The sequence below is a fragment of the Odontomachus brunneus genome, unplaced genomic scaffold (assembly GCF_010583005.1).
Source record: "Odontomachus brunneus isolate Ranch 3 - 2012 unplaced genomic scaffold, Obru_v1 Obru_scaffold_039, whole genome shotgun sequence".
NCBI lineage: Eukaryota > Metazoa > Arthropoda > Insecta > Hymenoptera > Formicidae > Odontomachus > Odontomachus brunneus.
The window spans coordinates 1321411-1339804 of NW_022639489.1; the positions used below are offsets into that span (position 1 = coordinate 1321411).

Genomic DNA, 18394 nt, shown 5'->3' on the forward strand with positions numbered 1-18394 from the left:
AAACAAAAAAAAAAAACAGAAAACTGCAGTGAGTAAGAAGCACGATGAACCGTGCGCGCTCGTGGTCTCTTCGATACTTCCCCGAACCCGTGTCGTTATTTTATATGTACGATAAAGTCCTGTATTTAAGAGATCTTAAACCAAAGCAAGATATCATAGAAAAAAGCTTGTCAAACAAAACAGTATAGTTTTTCAAGGAGGAAAGGAGATAGTAATATTCACTTGACCTCAAATCAATATGGTTTTTCTAACACAAATCAATTCCTCTGATTACTCTGCGTAGGGAAGTGCCGCAGCAAAATTATCGGAAAATGAATATTTTCCGAGATATTTTACATTTCAGTCAACAATAAAGACGGAGAAAGAGAGCACTATTATGAGTGTCTCTATTACGTACCAAATATTTGGAGAACATTAACGCTCGCAAAGAGACCACGAGCACAACCCGGTGCGCTAAATTAAGAAAAAAGAAGCGAGATTACAGAAACTCATAGTCTGCGCGAGAATTCGAAGGCTCCTGATTCATTAATATCCAAGTTACCAGCTGCACTCTCGATAGCCACTCTCGGCAGTCTAGACAGAGCGGCGTGTAGAACTGCGAATCTGCGTGTTGTTATGAGTATCGACACCGCGAATCGATCGTAAGTAGCAAAAGGGTTCTACGATGACGCAGTGCGCGTTAGCATCGATGCACCCGGGCGGGCTGCCGATGCGAAAGCGAAGAAAAACCGCTGTTAAATGGTCGACTCTACGGTGAGAGCGTCGGAGAAGAGGATAGCGCAATGTGAAACACCAAAAACACGCGTGGAAGTATAGAACGTGCGTTCGTACAACGAGAGAAGGACTTGTTGCTGTGCACTTCACTTCGTATATTTATCCAACTTTATTTATCCAACATTCTGGGCTGATGGCGATTACACACAAACTGCCACCGGGCAACACCTCAGAGAGGTGTCACTGTGTCCGCACGCTGACTCACGATTTTCTTTCTTGTGTCTCGGAAGAGAGAAGGCAAACGAGCAATTCCGAGCGCGAAGTAACACTCACTACCGGCCGCGGTATTGCGTATCGATAAGAGAGATCTAGAGGTACGTGTCAGAGTGGCTAGAAGAAAGAAAGAAAAAAAAAGGAAAAGAAAAAGGTAGACACGTTTTCATCCCATTCCGTGGAAAAAAATTCCGGCGAATGCGTACCTATAATCATCGAGACGCGCTAAAAAGCTTCCTACGCGAAAGAAATCGTGAACAGCGAAATCGCTTTATGTATTTCTGGTGCTTTTGTCATCTGGATTGTGTTTTGCCATTCGGTTGCCAGCGTGAAGACGACGACGGCGGCATCGAGAGCTATCGATTCACGCGAAAGTAAGGGAGAAAGGTCGGGGTTTCGGGTTGAAAGACGGACCGGCTGAAAAAAGATAAAAGAAAGATTATACGCGCAGGGAAGAGAAGATAACGAGAGGTAGTAGAGGCGAGAGACTTTGCGAGGGTGAACGTGTCGATGGTCTATGCATCGTCTAGAAAATGAACCGCCACGAGTGGAGATAAAATAATAGATATTCTAACATCTGTGATAGATATATCCAATAGATTTTTCAGATGCCGTGTAATGTAAAATGCAAGAGATACGCACGCAGAATATTTCCCTTTGCCTGAATTAACGAGATAAAACTTCCTGACTGGAGAAATAACGGCACAAAATTTTCAAAATGGAAGTAATAGTGTAACTTTCTTTTTTTATAGTAAAGGAGAAAATGATAAAAATTATTGAAATTTAGGAAGAATTGCGGAGTATCGGTATCTCTTTCTAGTAGATATCAATTATATAATGTAAAATACAAAAGATGCGCAAACAGATTATTTTCTCTTGTCTGAATTAATGAAATAAAATTTCTTTACTGAATAACAGTGTAATATTTCTACAATGGGAGCAGCAGTAAAACCTTTTTGTAGTATGAGGGAAAATGATAAAATGATAAAAATGATTGACATTTAAGAAGAATTACGAAGGAAGCTGTTGATATGTTTTCCATATTTCTTTATCATGCATAAGTGCATCGTGCCTGACTTTTCGGATATTGGACCTTTAACTCTATCACAAGTGACTTCTGCTCCAAGTGCTTTTCTTCTCGCGACATACCCAGCATGTTTCAAGATACACTAGCCGGCCGGGCAATTCTTCGAGCGCATCGCGCGAGTTCCTAAAGATACGAGAGAATAAAGGGGGAGGGGGTGAAAGTGCGTAGGAAGGTCGCTACGAACTGTCATAGCTCTCAGAGTTCGCCGTCGTCGTCGAGATAACGACGAACGATAAGGAGCCGAGAATGAAACTTTATGACGCTCGGGGGAAGAGACAGACAGTGAAAGAGAGAGAGAGAAAGAGAGAGTCTCCCACGATATTCTCCCTTTCTTTTTCCATACAAAAGAGTTCATCACGATTAACGAATTAAAGGAGAACCAACGATCGATCGATCGATATGAACGGCGGTGCGAGGAAGAAAGAGCGATAGAATGTGAGGGACGTAAGCCAAGGGAGGCGAATCAGCCAAAGCTCGAAACTCGGTCAACCGGCTCTAATCTATTCGTCGTACCTCTGAAGGGCGAACTTTTTGGCTTTGGCAGGGTAGAGTACCGACCTATTTGCAAGAATCGAATGCAGAGTTAGGCCAAGAACACACGAAACGAGATCGCGATTAGTTCCGGCCGATCGCGAGATCGCCCCTCGCAACTTTTCGGATAACCACGACGCGATTCTGAGATAAATCTTAGGTGAAAAAAATATGAAGAAACAAGATGACACGACAGAGAGAAAGAAAGAGAGAGTAATTGGCGTATCCGTTGTCGTTCGCGATTCGAACACCTCACCGTGTGAGAATTGCGAGGTAAGGATCTTGACGCAATTTTCGATACCTCGAGATTGACTGCGTGTCGCGTGTGTAATTCCTGTCTCGATGTTCGTGATGAGTGTCTACATGCTTGCGTTACGTGAACCGAATGAATGTATTTATGCATGTCGCGCGGATTTCGCGCGATGTGGGTATCGTTGAGCATTCGTCTCGTGCGTCGTATGTCGAACAAGGTTTTCGTCATCCTCGCGCTTTCGCGTCAATTCTCGACCCTTGATATCGACATTTCGAGCCTGTTCTCGACAGTGCGAGATGCTCACTTACCTGTCACAGTCTGGCTCTGCGGGCGCGGCAAGGTGTTGCTTCCGGAATTTAACGTCGGGGTTGAGGATAGATTCGACGAGAAGCCGCCCGATCCACCGAACGGTTTAGGGCCGATGAAACTGTTGCTCGTTGGTGCCTGCGAATATACAGATTTTCACCTTTATTTCGCCTCACCTCGTGCCTTCAATTGTTCATGGAAGAGAAGAACATCCTTATAACACCTCAATTTATACAAAATGAGAAATGGAATCGTAAGAGTGCAATAACAAGTGCGAAAATAGTCTGCCACGCCGAATATGTGGCCGAATGGATGTGCGAGATTTCGTTGTCTCGATGCTTTGCTTTGCTCGCCAACGCAAAAGTGCGGTAAGTTAATCAGCGACCCATATCGCGAAGTTTCAAGGAACATCGGGGCTCCTCTCCTACGTTTCGAAATAATATTATTTCCGCCCAGAAGGTCACATGCGAGCGATCGCGCACTATGCGCTCAATTATCAGCACGAGAACTTCTTCAAGACGATTAATTATCGCGCACGATGAAGAAACAATGTTGTCCTTTTACAACCAAACTGTATGTCTTACTGAACCGCACGGAAATTTCACTGAGATATGTTTTGCGCATCACCGAATGGATTGTTTGAAGAGATCAGCGTATTTGATGACAAAATTGATCGGCAATACTTTAGACTTCATCGACATGTTGACTGCCGCAGTGACATCAGGGAACTTTGTGTTCCCGACGTTAAACCAGCATATTACTTTAAGAGCGGTTAATTCATTATATTTATTCAGCGAAATTCACACACGCACACACACGCACACACACACAGAAAAGAAAACTATGCCACTTGGCTCGTAGTTGGCATACAGAGAATTTTTTTCGCACGCCAGCTGCAAGACAAGTCGTGTTTGGCAATCAATATATTAACCCATTTGCATTATTAGCTAATTTGAAAAATAAGATTATATTATTGAATATTTTCTTCTTTAGATCGACGCCAAGTGTGATTAAAAAAAAGATTTTTGTAATTTAATCCATCCTCAGAAAGAAAACGCGATTTGAAAATCTTTTCGTGCACTCCAATAAGAAAAATAAATAGATGAACGAGTTCGCTTCTGATGCAGATGGATTAAGATCAGTATTGGACATTAAAATGATAAAAATTTTCCTCGACCAAAATAGTAAAAATCAACAATCGAAATTGTATCAATCGTCATGTATAAGATCACAAATAATTTCATCGATTCATCATTATCAATCAAACAACTATCGATTGAACTTTATTATTGACCACAGAAAAAAGAATATATTTGTTTGGAGAATATCTATGTTGCTGATATTTAAAAGTAAGGTCAATATTTAAAATAAGGTTAATGTTAAAATGAGATTATGACGTTGAACGAAGATAAATTAGTTTTTAACCAAGACAAATATAGCCAAGTTAACATAATCTCATATATAACCAACAATCTCATAATTTTCTTATATACAATCAACAATGTTGATATTCTTATATATGAGAAAATAATTGTGTTAATTTGACTATATTTGTCTTGATTGAAAGCTAAATTTTCGTTCAATATCATATAATGTTATCTTAACATTAATCTTATTTTTAAAATGTCAACATTAAAGATATTCTCCAAACAAGAATATACTTTTTTCCGTGTACATTAGTCAACAGTTAATTTAATCAATCGATTATATTACACATTTGTGATTGCATATGGTATATTACCATGTAGTACATATACACACAAATTTACTCAATATTCTTTCAGTGTGAGCTATTAACGATGTACGCCTGTACATCTGCTCCGCGCTGTTTACCTTTTCTTTTATTTCACTTTACGATCTATTCGAGTCCAGTCTCGCCTCATTTCACATTTCTACTTTGCACGTTAACTCAAATGTAAGCATACGATGTCGTGTAAGCAAAAGAAATTCTTGTGTTTATAAATCAATAAATAAATAGAAAAATAAAGAGATAAATGAATATAAAGAAAATAAATATGTTTGACTATTGATTAGTCTTGATTATCGATTCGCCGATCACTTTGGTCAAGAAAAATTTTAATCGATTAATGTCCTACACGCTGATTAAGATGCATCGAAGTGCGCTGATTAACTCGCGAAAGCCCAGCCAATTTTGCAAGACCAACGACGTTTCGAGCGCGCAGTCGAGGTATCACTTCGCGGCTTATCGTTGTCTCGTTATCCCAAGGACCAGCTCAAATTGATACATCACGCGGACTTAACGACTTTACGAGTGCACAAGCGAGGCGTCTCGCTTTACAGTTTACGGCGTCTCAATTCACATTTCCGTCGACTGTCTGCCGAATTAATTTCGCGTTGCGCCGCGTCAAGGCAAGGCAGGGCAAGAAAACGACGTCTCGCAGCGCGCGCGCGCGCGCGATACTGACGATTTCAGCGGGCGATCGACGAGAGGAGAGATCGACGAGCGTCACGAATGGTACTGGGACTTTACCTGGACTGATCGCAAGCTGGGCGAATCGACGGGCGAGGTGCCAAGGCGGGTGGGCTGCAATGCACAAAACGACACAACGTGATCACGTGGCTCGGCAATTGAAACGAGCGGGAAGGTGCGAGGGCGGCAAGAGGGGGTGCAAAAATCGACGGGAACGCTTCTGATTACGACAGGAGCCAATTAGTCATCGGATCGAAATAATCGGTCGCGAGAGATTGAGGAGGATCAACATAACTGGGTGGTCGACCTAGAGCCGACGAGGAAGCTGACGATCACAAGGACACCACGGTGGAATGACGGCGAGCTGATTAACCGGTTGCGAAATTCACGCCTGATTCAGCTGCGATGACTCTCGCACGATCCTTGCGCCGCGTGTCAGCTGTTAACGAACACTCATCGGTGACTACGTTTTACCTTTTGCTCGTGTGTACCACCCAGTACATGCAAGACAACGCGTCTGTAATGTTCTATGCCGATCTCGTCGGTTTCGCGCATTGTTCCGGAAAAAAATGAGCCGAGAAGTGCGGCAGTTCCCCGAAAGGTTATGATCCTGAAATTTAAATAGCGAGACGAGATCTCCTTAAACACAACTTTCCCGAGATATCTGAAGCATGCAATAGTCTCGAAAACTTACAACACCGAAATCAGGGCAATGGGACAATGTGCTGAGCAATTATTATGTTGTTGTTGAATCGTTATAATTGTTATAATTGTTCGGAGAATCATTATATTGTCGTTATTATTCTGGAGAAGAGTTGTATTTTTAATCGACTTCAAAAGAAGGAGATTCTCAGTTTGTCTAGTATGTTTGTTTGTTTGTTTTTTAATTAGTCGAGGCACAGTGGCGTGAGACTGCGCTCTAAGATCGCATCTTATTACAATAAAAGTAGTTAGTATTGAGTTCTGCAAAGCGACTGAGAGTATTCTTCACGATTGCTCGAGTTGTTCGAGCAGTTTCAGAAGTTTATAGCGACAAATGTCTGGCAGAAAGAGATGCTGTTTCGTTATTCATAATGAGAATCGACGGAAGGCGACTGACTTGTTGCGCAACTTATGTGCGCCGATGAAAGAATGAAATCTTGGACGAGCTTGATGATCAAGAAGCACTTGAAGCCGAAACTCAGTACCTTCACTTAACGCTACAAATTTAAAGAATGCAAACAAAGGTCTGGCGAGAGCGTTAGTAGATGTCTTGCTAACCTCAAACGGACTTCGCTACACAGTGAATTCGGAGCAGATCTGGACAATGGTCTATAAGACCAATTAGTCTGGCGATTATGTAGTGAACGCATAAAAAAGAGCGGAACTGAACCTGACCCTGGAGAAGGCGATCGAGATCAGCACGGTGACGGAGGTGTCACAACAAGATATCGCGGTCAGGGGGCGCGAGACATACGGCCGTGGCAGAGGGACTACGGTAAACTTCATCTCGAGAAAAGCAAAGTCGTCAGCCGGCAGACAAAAGGAGAGAACAGCGTGATTCTGTTGTGGTAAATTAAACCATAAAATCAGTGATTGTTGTTTTGATGGGTTTGGCTGTGCGGGGTAAAGGGCCACTCGCGGCGTGAAACTGTGCGTCCGAATGCACTCAGATCGCAGATGACTAAACCAGAGAAAGGACGGATGTATTTTGTTATGAGAAGAGTAATTAGTAATTGACTTTTGCAAAAAACGACTGAGTATTCTTCACGATCTGTTGGCATGATTCTATCTAGAATATTACGATCTGGTAATTAGGTAATTCGGGATTTTCTTGAAAATTCGGGAACATCCAGAGACACAAGACGAAACTTTTATTTTTAATCGTCTTCAAAAACAAACTCTTAGTAAATAGTTAAAAAATATGAAATAAAAGAATTCTTTTTTAAGTAAATTGCCTTCGAAAGTTTCAAATGTTGAAAATTTCTGAAAAATATAATATGAAATATTTTTGAATTTTACTGAATTTTTGAATTCTGGTGTTATAACTTTTGGCATGCTTCCGATATTTCGGGAAAGTGTTTTAAGAGGTCGTCTTGATATCGTCGGATTTAGAGACCCTATAGTAAGAGTCTGGACAGTCTTTCTAGTTCGACAAAACATGGCGTCGTAAAACAAAAACAGTGATGATATGACATAGATAGATGTGATCCAAAGAAAAAAAATCTTGTGAATCTTATATTAAATAATAAAATATCAAACAAGTAAAACAGGTAATTTATAATATAATATTGTAATGAAGTAAAATATATAGAAAAAAAGTATTATAAATGCATGCTGTTATAAAAATCAATTCCTAACCTTTAATACTGTATTTTATATTTACAAGTTGCATACAATTTTGTAGAAAATGCCTGGCTGCTGCGTACCTAATTGTTTTAATAGTACGGAGAAAGGTTTTTCGATGATATTTCGATTTCGCATAAAAATTGATTGCAAGAAAGGGCGATTAAAAAATAAAATTTTCAGTAGTAAAACTATGGCGATGCATTCTACTATTAAATGACATTATATTATTTTGTATTGCATTTTTATGTAAATAAAACTGTTAAAATCAAATTTGTTTTCTTATTTTAATCAATTCTTCTATTCTTACTAGTTGAATAATACCGCGCATCCAATATAATTTCCGAACACCTGGTTCCGCCATATTTTGTCGACACCAATAGAATACAAGACAAGACAAGACTCTTACTATAGGGTTTCTAGTCGGATTTCGAGATTACGTCATTCCGAGGAATTGTCCCACAACTATTCTTTCTAAATCTCGAAAGTTAGATTTTTCGGGACAATACGCGTACATTCGACTTTGCATTGTCACGCGTGTCGGACGTTTCACGTATTAGGGAAATCGCGAGGAAAGGCGCGCGCTGGTAGTGCTTTAAGCCGCGTTAGCGCGGATACGTTAGAGAGATCAAGATTCCGAGCACATTGCCAACCTCTGTGCCACCTGTTTGGATGGTGATCGTGCTCGTGAACGTTTTCGATTCCCCGTTGCATTCGCCGTTCCGGATGTATCCGTTTGTATTCGTGGTCGGTCGCCGGATGGGCTGGGATCCAGAATCGGGGCTGGTACGATTGCACGCCTGGAAAAGCGATTAGTTGCCAAGCGAGGGCCACACTTGTTAACTTGTCAGAATAAGCGCGCGTCTCACCGTCGAGAAATCAAGTTGGCGTTTAAGAAGAAACAAAAGAAAGCTTCTCTCTCATGAGATTAAATGGTGTAAAATACGTTGGTATTACTTTTATTTTTTAATTGAATAGTTCCACCGAATAATGTTAAGAATATAGTAAGACAGCTAGAAATTAAGGCTCTTGAAGTATACAACCAAAGGAAGGAGACGGTAAGTAAAAGCCAATTTTTGGCTTCTATTGGCATTTTCGTAGAAAGTAAAGAAATTTTTAGCTCTTATTTGCCTCGTCATGGAAAGTAAAGAAAGAAACGGCAAACAAGAGCCAATTTCTGATTCTTACTTGTCGTTTCTTTCTTTACTTTCTGCGACAAAGCAAATAACAGACAGAAGTTGGCTCTTGTCTGCCGTTTCTTTCTTTACTTTCTTTGATATAGTAAAATACTCGAGCTCGTGAGCGACAGTTCTTCAATTTGTCGCGGGTCATCGGCTTCGCGATGAATTCGACGAAGCTGTCTTTAGAGTGTACGCCGTCGCGTCACGCGTCTGTCGTACCCTCGGTGTGACTTAAAGAAAGGAATTGTTAATGCGAGAAATTTCGCCGCGACCTTCGTCCGACTCGCGATCGTAAGAAGTGCCGTGAAATCGCGCGCGAATGCAGCAAAGCCACACTCAATGCAAAATACTCGCTTTATAAGCCATACCAAAACAGGCAAGAAAATGCGTGTGCGCGAAAAAAAGTACCATACTGCCGTACCATGCCTCATAAAGAGAATCGAATTATGATGAAGCAACTTACGGAGAATGGCTGAGGCGACGATCCGTGATTGCTAAGGGGCGGCGATAAAGGTGCACCCACACTTGCCAGTGCCGCGGAAATGGTGCCAGCCGGTGCTTTGCCACCTCTGTCGAATCGTAAAGGACATCTTGTTATCTTGTTATCGTTGACTCCGCCAATTCAGGATTATCGAGAGAAACACGCGAGAGGGAGGTCCGCGTGGAAAGAAATATATATACTGAGACAAATTATTCGATAAGAAATTTCCGATCAAAATACCGATGAATTTTTATATCCGACAAAAATTCATACCACAGCAGGCTCAACAAATTCGAAAAATTTATCCTTACTTCGATCATTGGCACTTGCTCTTCTATCTTGTTAAAAATCATTTTAATAACCAAAGTCGGCTGTTAAAAAAAGATTACTACGTTCCTTGGTAAAATAAACTATTTAACAACAATCTTGTATCATAAGAAAATATAGTAAAACCGAAAAGAACTTCATATGGAAAGAGCTATGATGTATATTCTTTCTGTGTATTACATCGTATTACATCGATAATGATTACAGCGGTACTTACGATGGAATAGTGATTGGTACGAGACCAGCCGGTGCGTTTTGCCTGGCGACGAGTTTCGCGTGAATGTCGCAGTACAGCTTATTGTTGATATTGTAATAACCGACGTTCTTCAGGGACGTGCCGCAAGTCGAGCACTTGAAGCACTCCACGTGCAGGTTCTTGTCCTTGATCCTGACGAACACACCTCTGCGGGAAGACAGACAGATGTTAACAACACGATCGTGTTCTCCACCTGAGGCGCGATAATTAACTTTCTTTGAAACGTAACAGTAAAGGCGAGATGATGACGTCGCATCGGATGTGCCACGAGTTTTCAGCTGTGCTTTATTCACTCGCGCACAGAGAAGAGAGAGACAGAGAGAGAGAGAGAGATAGGTAACTCGACACCTCGACGAAGGAGGCCGGGAGTAACTATTATTTCGTATTATGATCTCCATGAGAATTATATCCGACGAATGAGAGAGCGATGAGACACGGGTAAAGCTACGTGGGATGTGTTTATAACATTAATCTCCGGTAGCGAAGTGAGTCTTTCTCACGGGAAAAAACAACTTTGTCAAAAGTACTTTTGACGGTTTTATGACTGAGACTCAAACCAGGTGGCTAACACAATGTGAGTTGTACCGTATAATTGTAACGTTCACAATGCAGTGTGTAGAGCAGTAGTTCCTTGTAGTGTTCTAAAATTGTTCGAGATTGCAAATCAGCTCTGTTCTTCGAAAAAAAGAAACAAGCATGCTCCAATGCAATCTCTGCGAAACTTGTGAAAAAGAAAAATGAAATTGCTGTATTTCTGAAAAAAAAAAAAAAAAAACAGTATTTGTCAGAGTGCAACGTTAGATATCGACGTGTTTATCGCGCAAAAAATCATGTTCGCCCCGTCCAGACCGACCGACTGTTACAAGAAACAGGGAAAATGATATTGTCAGAAAAAACATGGTTTTTCATAAAAATAAAAAGAAAAATTAAAAAAGAAAAAAATTCCACAAAAATATTCATCCACAACATCAAAAGCGCTTGTCACGTTACTGTCATTCAGTGTGCTGTAAATGCGTTGGAAGGGTGCTATTAAGAGTTCAGAAAGTAAAGAGACACTTAGATAAGGCTAGTGCTCAAGCTACGAGCTGCAAGCGAGCGAGCGAACGGAAAAAAACGTTTTGTCTCGCTCGAATAGGGCTTCCAGTTGGTTGTAAGCTACAAGCTACGATGATCACAAATGATCAACTAGTCCATAGACAACAGCGAGAAAATGCACAACGAGAATCCAGGAGTTTGTTCCTGAGGAAACGATGTTGACGAGAAAGAGGCGACAGAGAAAGGCGTGCTCCGTCCGAGTCCATCGAAAGGATAAGCGTGCACTGCGCGTAATCTGATTTTTTCTGATTGTCACAATTGCCGAAAGTTCACGCCACACTTATTCGTAGCTTCATTTCGCTTCGCATTGTGTTATTTTATTTTACCAGTTCTTACTTCTCGTACCGCAGTATGTCGGCTTTATCGCTTTTCCTTGCCGATAATGCGGCCGATGTGCACGAATAATTTCGTACGATTTGAATATTCCGATTAAGTGACGTGCACGCTTGTCTTCGAAACGGAGTCTTCAAGATGATACCAGCGTACGACAATCGAGCAATTCAGAACGGCGTCGTTTTTGGAAACCTTTGGCGATCGTACGAGGCGTATAATTCACCAATTGAGAACAACAGGATCGTAAATTGCACACATTGAATTATAATCTGTACCGTGTTGCGTGTAATTAATGTCTGAAACGTTGATCTGAGAAAATGTGCTCTTGTAAAACTCTTGTAAAAATATCTCCTTACTCGCAACTTTGTTACTCGTTAAATCCTAATTATTCTTGATTTGCTAAACAATTCTACAACTTGACAATCGCAATCGCGCAAATATTCATTTAGCTCCACGACTCAGAAGAAGAGCGTGAACAACGATCTCCGTGTATTTGCACGCCGTTTGTATCAACTCTTTGATGGCACAAATTTGAAAAATTTATCTCCAGAGGTTTATTTTAAAAAATAGATAAGGCATATAGGATAGTCCGTACTAAAACTGCCAAATATTGAAATGGCAAATAGTAGAAGTCAAACGGAAACAAAAAGTACTTTGTCATTTTTTAATGTAAGTAATAGTTAACGAATTATCAATTAATTACCCGAGTAGAAATTTATTCAGTTTTTGACCAGTAACTGACCAGGAATTTTTGGTAACTAGCTAGTTTTTAGTCAGTTTTCTTGGCTAAAAACTGACTGGTTTGGTCGACGCTCACGTCAAAAACTTGACAGTTGAACTAGACAGTTTCAGATCAGTTTTTAACTAGATTTTGATCAATATCTAACTTGTTTATTAGCAGTTTCTGATTAGTAATTGGCCATGAAAAAATAGCCAGTATTTTCTGCCAAGTTTCAAAACAGTAACTGTCTAATTAATCCTAGCCAGTAAAAACTGTCTAGTTACTGGCCAATAATCAATTCTTCTTTGAGATGTTTCTACTTGGGTAAGTTTGGTGCTTAGCGCGCCTCTATTGGCGGAGCCAGGTAGTGTAGCGCGCTGAAAAATGCGAAGATTCTGATCTCTCAGACTATCTTCGCTATTCTGATTTGTGGAAAGGGCAGCTACACAATTACAGCGCGCCGAGTATCAAACTTAATTAATAAATAACTCGTTAAAAAATGACTAAAGACTTTTTGTCTCGTTCTGGCTTCTACTATCAGTTATTTCAATGTGGAACATCCTATGTGAGAGAAGATTGATTTTACGCAGAAAGAAGTAAAAAGTTCTGCATGCTTTAAAAAAAGAATTCTATGTTTAAATATGCGTAAAGATACCCCAGACTCAACAACTATGGTATCTTGACCTTTCGCTTTGGTCAGTTTGACTCGTGAGAGCCAAACTAGGGTCGATAGAAACTTGAATAAATAGTCGGAGATGTACAGACAAGTTTGGCCGACTGAGCGTGTCTCAAAGTCGTGTCGTGTTGTTCTCAATATGCGAACGGGAACCCCGAAGCCGCCAAAATGAATGCCGTGCCGTGGCCGTCTCCGTGCAAGGGTGGGGGTCTTTCTCGTAAATAGTTACACGATCATATGGTCGCAGTTGCTACAAACGACCCCGCCCGGCGTCGACGACCCCGCGGCAGCAGAGTCCTGCCTTTCCTGTGGTTCCTGATGCTTCGACACGTCGGAATTCAACGTGGCCAGCGTGCTACCGGCAGGTGCACCAACACCACCACCACCGGCCATAGCTTGAAACAGAGGCGTGGGTGACCTCGGCGAAGTGGCCCTTCCGCCAATCGCGTGGCTCACCGAGGAGTAAAACTCTGTCCTTGAAGGAACTACGACATGGAAGTAAGAGAAAAAAGCGCCATGACAACGGCAGCACCGGGGAATGTGTCGGACGTGACCGCTCGATGAAGCGATATCTCTTCGGCAAAATCGTGTCCGCCGATATAAGCGCGCGCGGATCTCCGGCTTCTCAGATTAAAGGGCGCTTATTAGAGCCGGTGGGGAGGGAAGAAAACCCAGATAGCCAAAGTGAAGAAGGGAGTAAATAAACTATTAGCCGATATACTAAAGAAAAATACTTAAAAATTTATCTGTGAAACATAAAAGTTATTTCACAAAAATAAATTTTATATGCCACACGGAAAAAAAAAGATTTGGTTGAATTAACCAAATATCTGGTCGAATATGAACGATCCAGAAATTCCAATTAAAGTAACCCGAATTCTGTTTAAGTTAAGAAGATTTTTAGTAGACTAATCAAACAGGTCTGGTTAGTTTATCAAAAATCTTGTTAATTTAAACAAAATTCGGGTTACTTTAATCGGAATTTCTGAATCGTTCATATTCGACCAGATATTTGGTTAATTCAACCAAATCTTTTTTTCCGTGCACAAATAAGTTTTAGAGTATTTCTTCCTCAATATATAATTACACTAGAAAAAACCGAGTAGAAACCAGTCTTCGGGTTACGCAGATTCTGTTGTACAAAGTCGCAATTTCAACACAGTTGAATTGAAAAAAATTTGAAAAATATATATATAGATCAACAGTCTGACGTGGAAATTTGAACCACAGAACTTGGTTAATGGTAAAAGGTTAACAAAACTGTCCGCACAGAAGTATATATATTCAAGTAAATTTTTATCACAATTGTCCGTATCAGTTAATTTATTTTACAAGCTTGAATTTTTTAATGAAAGAATTAAACTCGATTTTTTATTACTCCTATTTTGCAAAATATTAGCAGTAAAATATCTTCCTGTGCGTGGTTGTATAAAAATGGCCTGATGTCATAACCGGACAAAGGGTGGCCGGAAATCTTGTTGACTTGAACAGAATCTTGGTAACTTCGACCGGGATCTCTGGTTCGTTCATATTTCACCGAGAAATTTGGTAAATTCAACCAAACTCTTTTCGTGCGTATACGAAAAAACGAGTGGAAAATATCGAATGATTTTTCTATAAGATATGAATCACGGTGAGACTATCGAGAAGTATTTAATCCCGAGTCAAGACAATATATAGGTGAATTTCGCTGAAAGCTACGTGCCGTCGAGACATCGAGCTGGCCCCAATCCGAGAAGCGGAAATCCGCGCGACGTGGCGGGTAAGCGCCGTGTCGTCGTGGAACGCAATCGTGACTGCCGTCTTCTCGCCTCGCCTATCCGCCTGCCTATCCGCTGAAAAATCCAGAGCCGCGTGTGCCGCGACTTCACTTACACGATGAGCCTCTCGCATTCGGCACAGATGTTCTGTCCTGGTGGCAGGTTCGCTTGCGGCGTCGACGGCTGCTGCTGCGGTTTCGTTTCTGGCGCCTGGACCGGCCTCAGTCCTGCCAGGGCGGGCGAGGACGGCGTTATCACGCCGCTCGCCGAAATGGGCTCCGCTATTTCGCAAACAAGTTATCGTATCGACGTGCAACAGGTCGGCTGATGCCTCACGGTCCAGCCGATCGATCACCGAAGACCGCAACGATATAGACAAAAAACGGCTCCCGCCCGGGTAGTTGTGGTTGAATTCCTTAACACGCCGGGATTCCGCAACTTCGCGCCTTACTTCTCTAATTTTTGCACGCGCGCGAATGTTAAACGTGTGTGTGTGTGTGTGTGTGTGTGTGTGAGAACGACGCTACGGGGTTACTCGGAAATAATCATAAGAAAGAAAATCGGGTCGGGATTGCGTAAATCAATGAAATTACAAGAATATAAATTATTTAATCAGTGTCAAATGAGAAGTAAAGGTTTTCAATCTCTTTCAGTTATCCAGATCACTTGGGGTATACAGATCTATCTGAGCTTATATATTTTAAGTCATCGGGATAATTGAAAATTTTTGGTGTTTTACAGCACTGTTCATTACTGTTGTAAAGGAATAGAATATAAGTCTCGGTACATGGACATAAAAAATGCACAAAAGTAAACAGGAATGAAGTATACGCGGTATACGCTCTTCAGTGATCTCATACGTTTACACGTTGCACATTTTTACATAGTAGAAACAAAAAACGGCATATATTATTCTTAACTCTTTAGGAGACAGGGAAATGAAGTGTCGTCAAAAAGTAAAGTAAATTTTACTAACCAGGCTCTGGAGTCTTTGGTTCCTTGTCCGCTTCTTGGACCATTTTGAAAACCTCGCTGTTCTCAGAATTGTAATTCTTCTCATTCTTCTTGAAATTCACCCTGCAACATTCGCGACATAAGCTAATATTCCTCGCGCTCGTCGAGACAGTATATTACACATACATAGTTAATATATTGATAAGGCATTACGATTATTCATATTAATATATATTGACAAGATCAATGATGGTCTTCTCCACACGTCTGACAATGAACACTACCGACATGACCGGAATGCTTTTACATATAGCGTATTCAACTGAACTTGAGTTAATCGACTCGGCATCGATTGGCGACGTCACAAGACTCTACTAGCCAATCACAAAATTTATACAAAAATGTTCGACCAATGAACTTGGATTTAATAATCAAGGATTGATTAACTCAGATGCAGTCGAATACGCTAATATATTTTACTCGATAAAATTTTTCATTTAACCTATTGCTCACAATATAGGTTAGAAGGAAACGTTTCTTTCTAACTTTGACGCCTTCTGATGGGCAAACTGAGGCCCATACAGAAAAGTAAATATTATTAAAATTGTTCCTTTGTTAATATTGTTCCTTTGTTAATATTATTCCTTTCTCATAAGAAATTAGAGGGAATAGGATAGACGCGAATCAAGATCGTGGTTACGTCGGTAGTCGGTTCATTGTGAATGAACAATGATCACTCGTAAGACACGGAATATAGACACTTAAGCATGATCTACAATATGCTCTTTGCTTCCTACTTCTTATTCTTCATCTTTTCTTAATTAAAGGCTCTAAATAAGGCTCTAATTAAAGCTTTAAATAAGAAAAAGATAAAGAGGAAGAAACAGGAAGCAAAGAACACCTTATAAATCGAGCTTTAAGCTTAATTTACCATGTGCTCTTTTCTTTCTTGTTCTTTGCCTTTTTCTGGCTTAAGCCTGATCTACAATATGCTCTTTGTATTCTGTTTCTTGTCTTCTGTCTTTTTCTGACTTAAAGCTTAAGGTTTGAGTCAGAAAGAGATAAAGAAAAAGAAGCAGGAAGCAAAGAGCGATCCGGCTTTAAGCCTGATCTACAATATGCTTTTTGCTTCTTTCTCTTTATCTTTTTCTGACTCAAACTTTAAGCTTTAAACCAGAAAAAGACAGAAGACAAGAAACAGAACGCAAAGAGCATATTGTAGATCAGGCTTAAGGCTTGAGAAAGAGATAAAGAGAAAGAAACAAAGAGCAAAGGAGCACATTATAGATTAAGTTTCAGTGCTTAACATAGAAGCCTCTCCCACATGCATTGACAATGATCGCCGATTTTAATTCAATCGCGCGATTTCGACCGGAGAGTCACTTTAAGGAGCGTGTCTTCAGTCCCGTCTCATCAGTTATCTCTTCCCTCCCCCCGCTATATCCGGTTTCGTGATTTTACCCAAGGACACCTCCGGCAAGGACCTCGGCCTGAGCGGACAGTGTCTCCGCGATCGTCTCCTCGCTGTAGATTCCTACCGGGCTGTTGTACTGTTTGTTCACGATCGACTTAATTGGACCGTCGCCGTTCAGCTGAAAATTATTACGTTCCGCGGTAAGGAAATAAATAATGCCGCCAGATTTCTTCTTTTTTTTTTTTTCTTTTTCTCTCTCTTTCGTTGCTTTCGGAGAGCGGATTAACGGTTCGATACTAACGAATGGCTTAGGGCTGAAATTGTGTCCACTGCCGATGAGGGCTCCGTCCTGCTTCTTCGCCGCCAAAGAAGTCTTTGTGACGGGCGCGATGTTGGCCGCGGAGGCGCTGTGCATCGGAGACGGAAGGTTTGCGGTCGCCGGCGTCACGTGCGGTTTCCAGGTAGAATAATGTATGCCGCCTCTGTGTAGAATAATGTACGGTCCATTAACACTCGAATTGTCGACAATTAACGATCTACTCCTACTTCGGAGCGATCAGTAGAACGAGAGATTTTTCATGTGGGAAAAGGCTGTTTCTACAATACGACGTGAACTTAAAAAAAAAAAGAAGTCTTTTTTTGTGTGTAAACTTTTGAAGTGTGGTATTCGCTTGAAAAATCGGAGCTCGGCACGTAGACCATTTGTTGCTTGCGACGTTGCTGAGGCAGCCTCGATAAAATCGTGACTCGTTGCTAACCGCGGGAGAGTGAGGCACGTTCACGCTCGTCCGGGAAGTAAACAAATGAGGCAATTTGCGAAAACAGACGTTATCGCCTTGGTCTCGATCTTTGTTTTCCTCTTTTTACTTACAGAGTTTCACTTGGCCATCGCTTTACGCATGAATTTAAAAGTATTGACTTCGATACGCCGAGCAATTTCCGAGCTTTTGCCGCAATATTTTTAGACATCGCGTCACAAGTGTATGAAGTTGGCACCCCACTTTTTGAAATTTATAATTTTGAAAGTTGTTCCAGATTGTTCTGACTTTGTACCACATTGTTCCAAAGTGATATTGCTTCATTCGAAACAGTTTTCGAATAAAACAAAAAAAATGATTTTTTGAGCTGGCACCCCACTTTTCGAAAATCGAACATTCTGATACCGCAATAGATTGTTCTAGTTGTTCCAAACATTGTTCCAAAAGGACAAATCCGTAAGTTGAATTATAAGTCCAAAAAATGAAAGAAATGTTTTTGACCTGGCACCCCATTTTTT

The 18394-nt window shown here is 40.9% G+C and overlaps 1 protein-coding gene across 9 annotated transcripts in view; it reads right to left on the bottom strand.

The window, feature by feature from the left end:
* The window catches only part of LOC116844122 (PDZ and LIM domain protein Zasp), a 54969-nt gene that overhangs the window by 6264 nt on the left and 30311 nt on the right, over window positions 1-18394 (bottom strand). For 2 of the 9 annotated variants that reach the window (XM_032815276.1, XM_032815281.1), the window contains exons 3-11: window positions 17420-17600; window positions 17166-17296; window positions 15727-15827; window positions 13220-13475; window positions 10127-10312; window positions 9565-9670; window positions 8574-8720; window positions 5656-5709; window positions 3167-3302 (exon numbers count right to left, since the gene is read on the bottom strand). In XM_032815276.1, the coding sequence (XP_032671167.1) occupies window positions 3167-3302; window positions 5656-5709; window positions 8574-8720; window positions 9565-9670; window positions 10127-10312; window positions 13220-13475; window positions 15727-15827; window positions 17166-17296; window positions 17420-17600 (1298 nt within the window). Of the gene's footprint in view, window positions 1-2587; window positions 2633-3166; window positions 3303-5655; window positions 5710-8573; window positions 8721-9564; window positions 9671-10126; window positions 10313-13219; window positions 13476-14865; window positions 15032-15726; window positions 15828-17165; window positions 17297-17419; window positions 17601-18394 lie in introns of all 9 variants that reach the window. The other 7 variants (XM_032815279.1, XM_032815283.1, XM_032815284.1 and 4 more) reach the window with 6 other exon arrangements.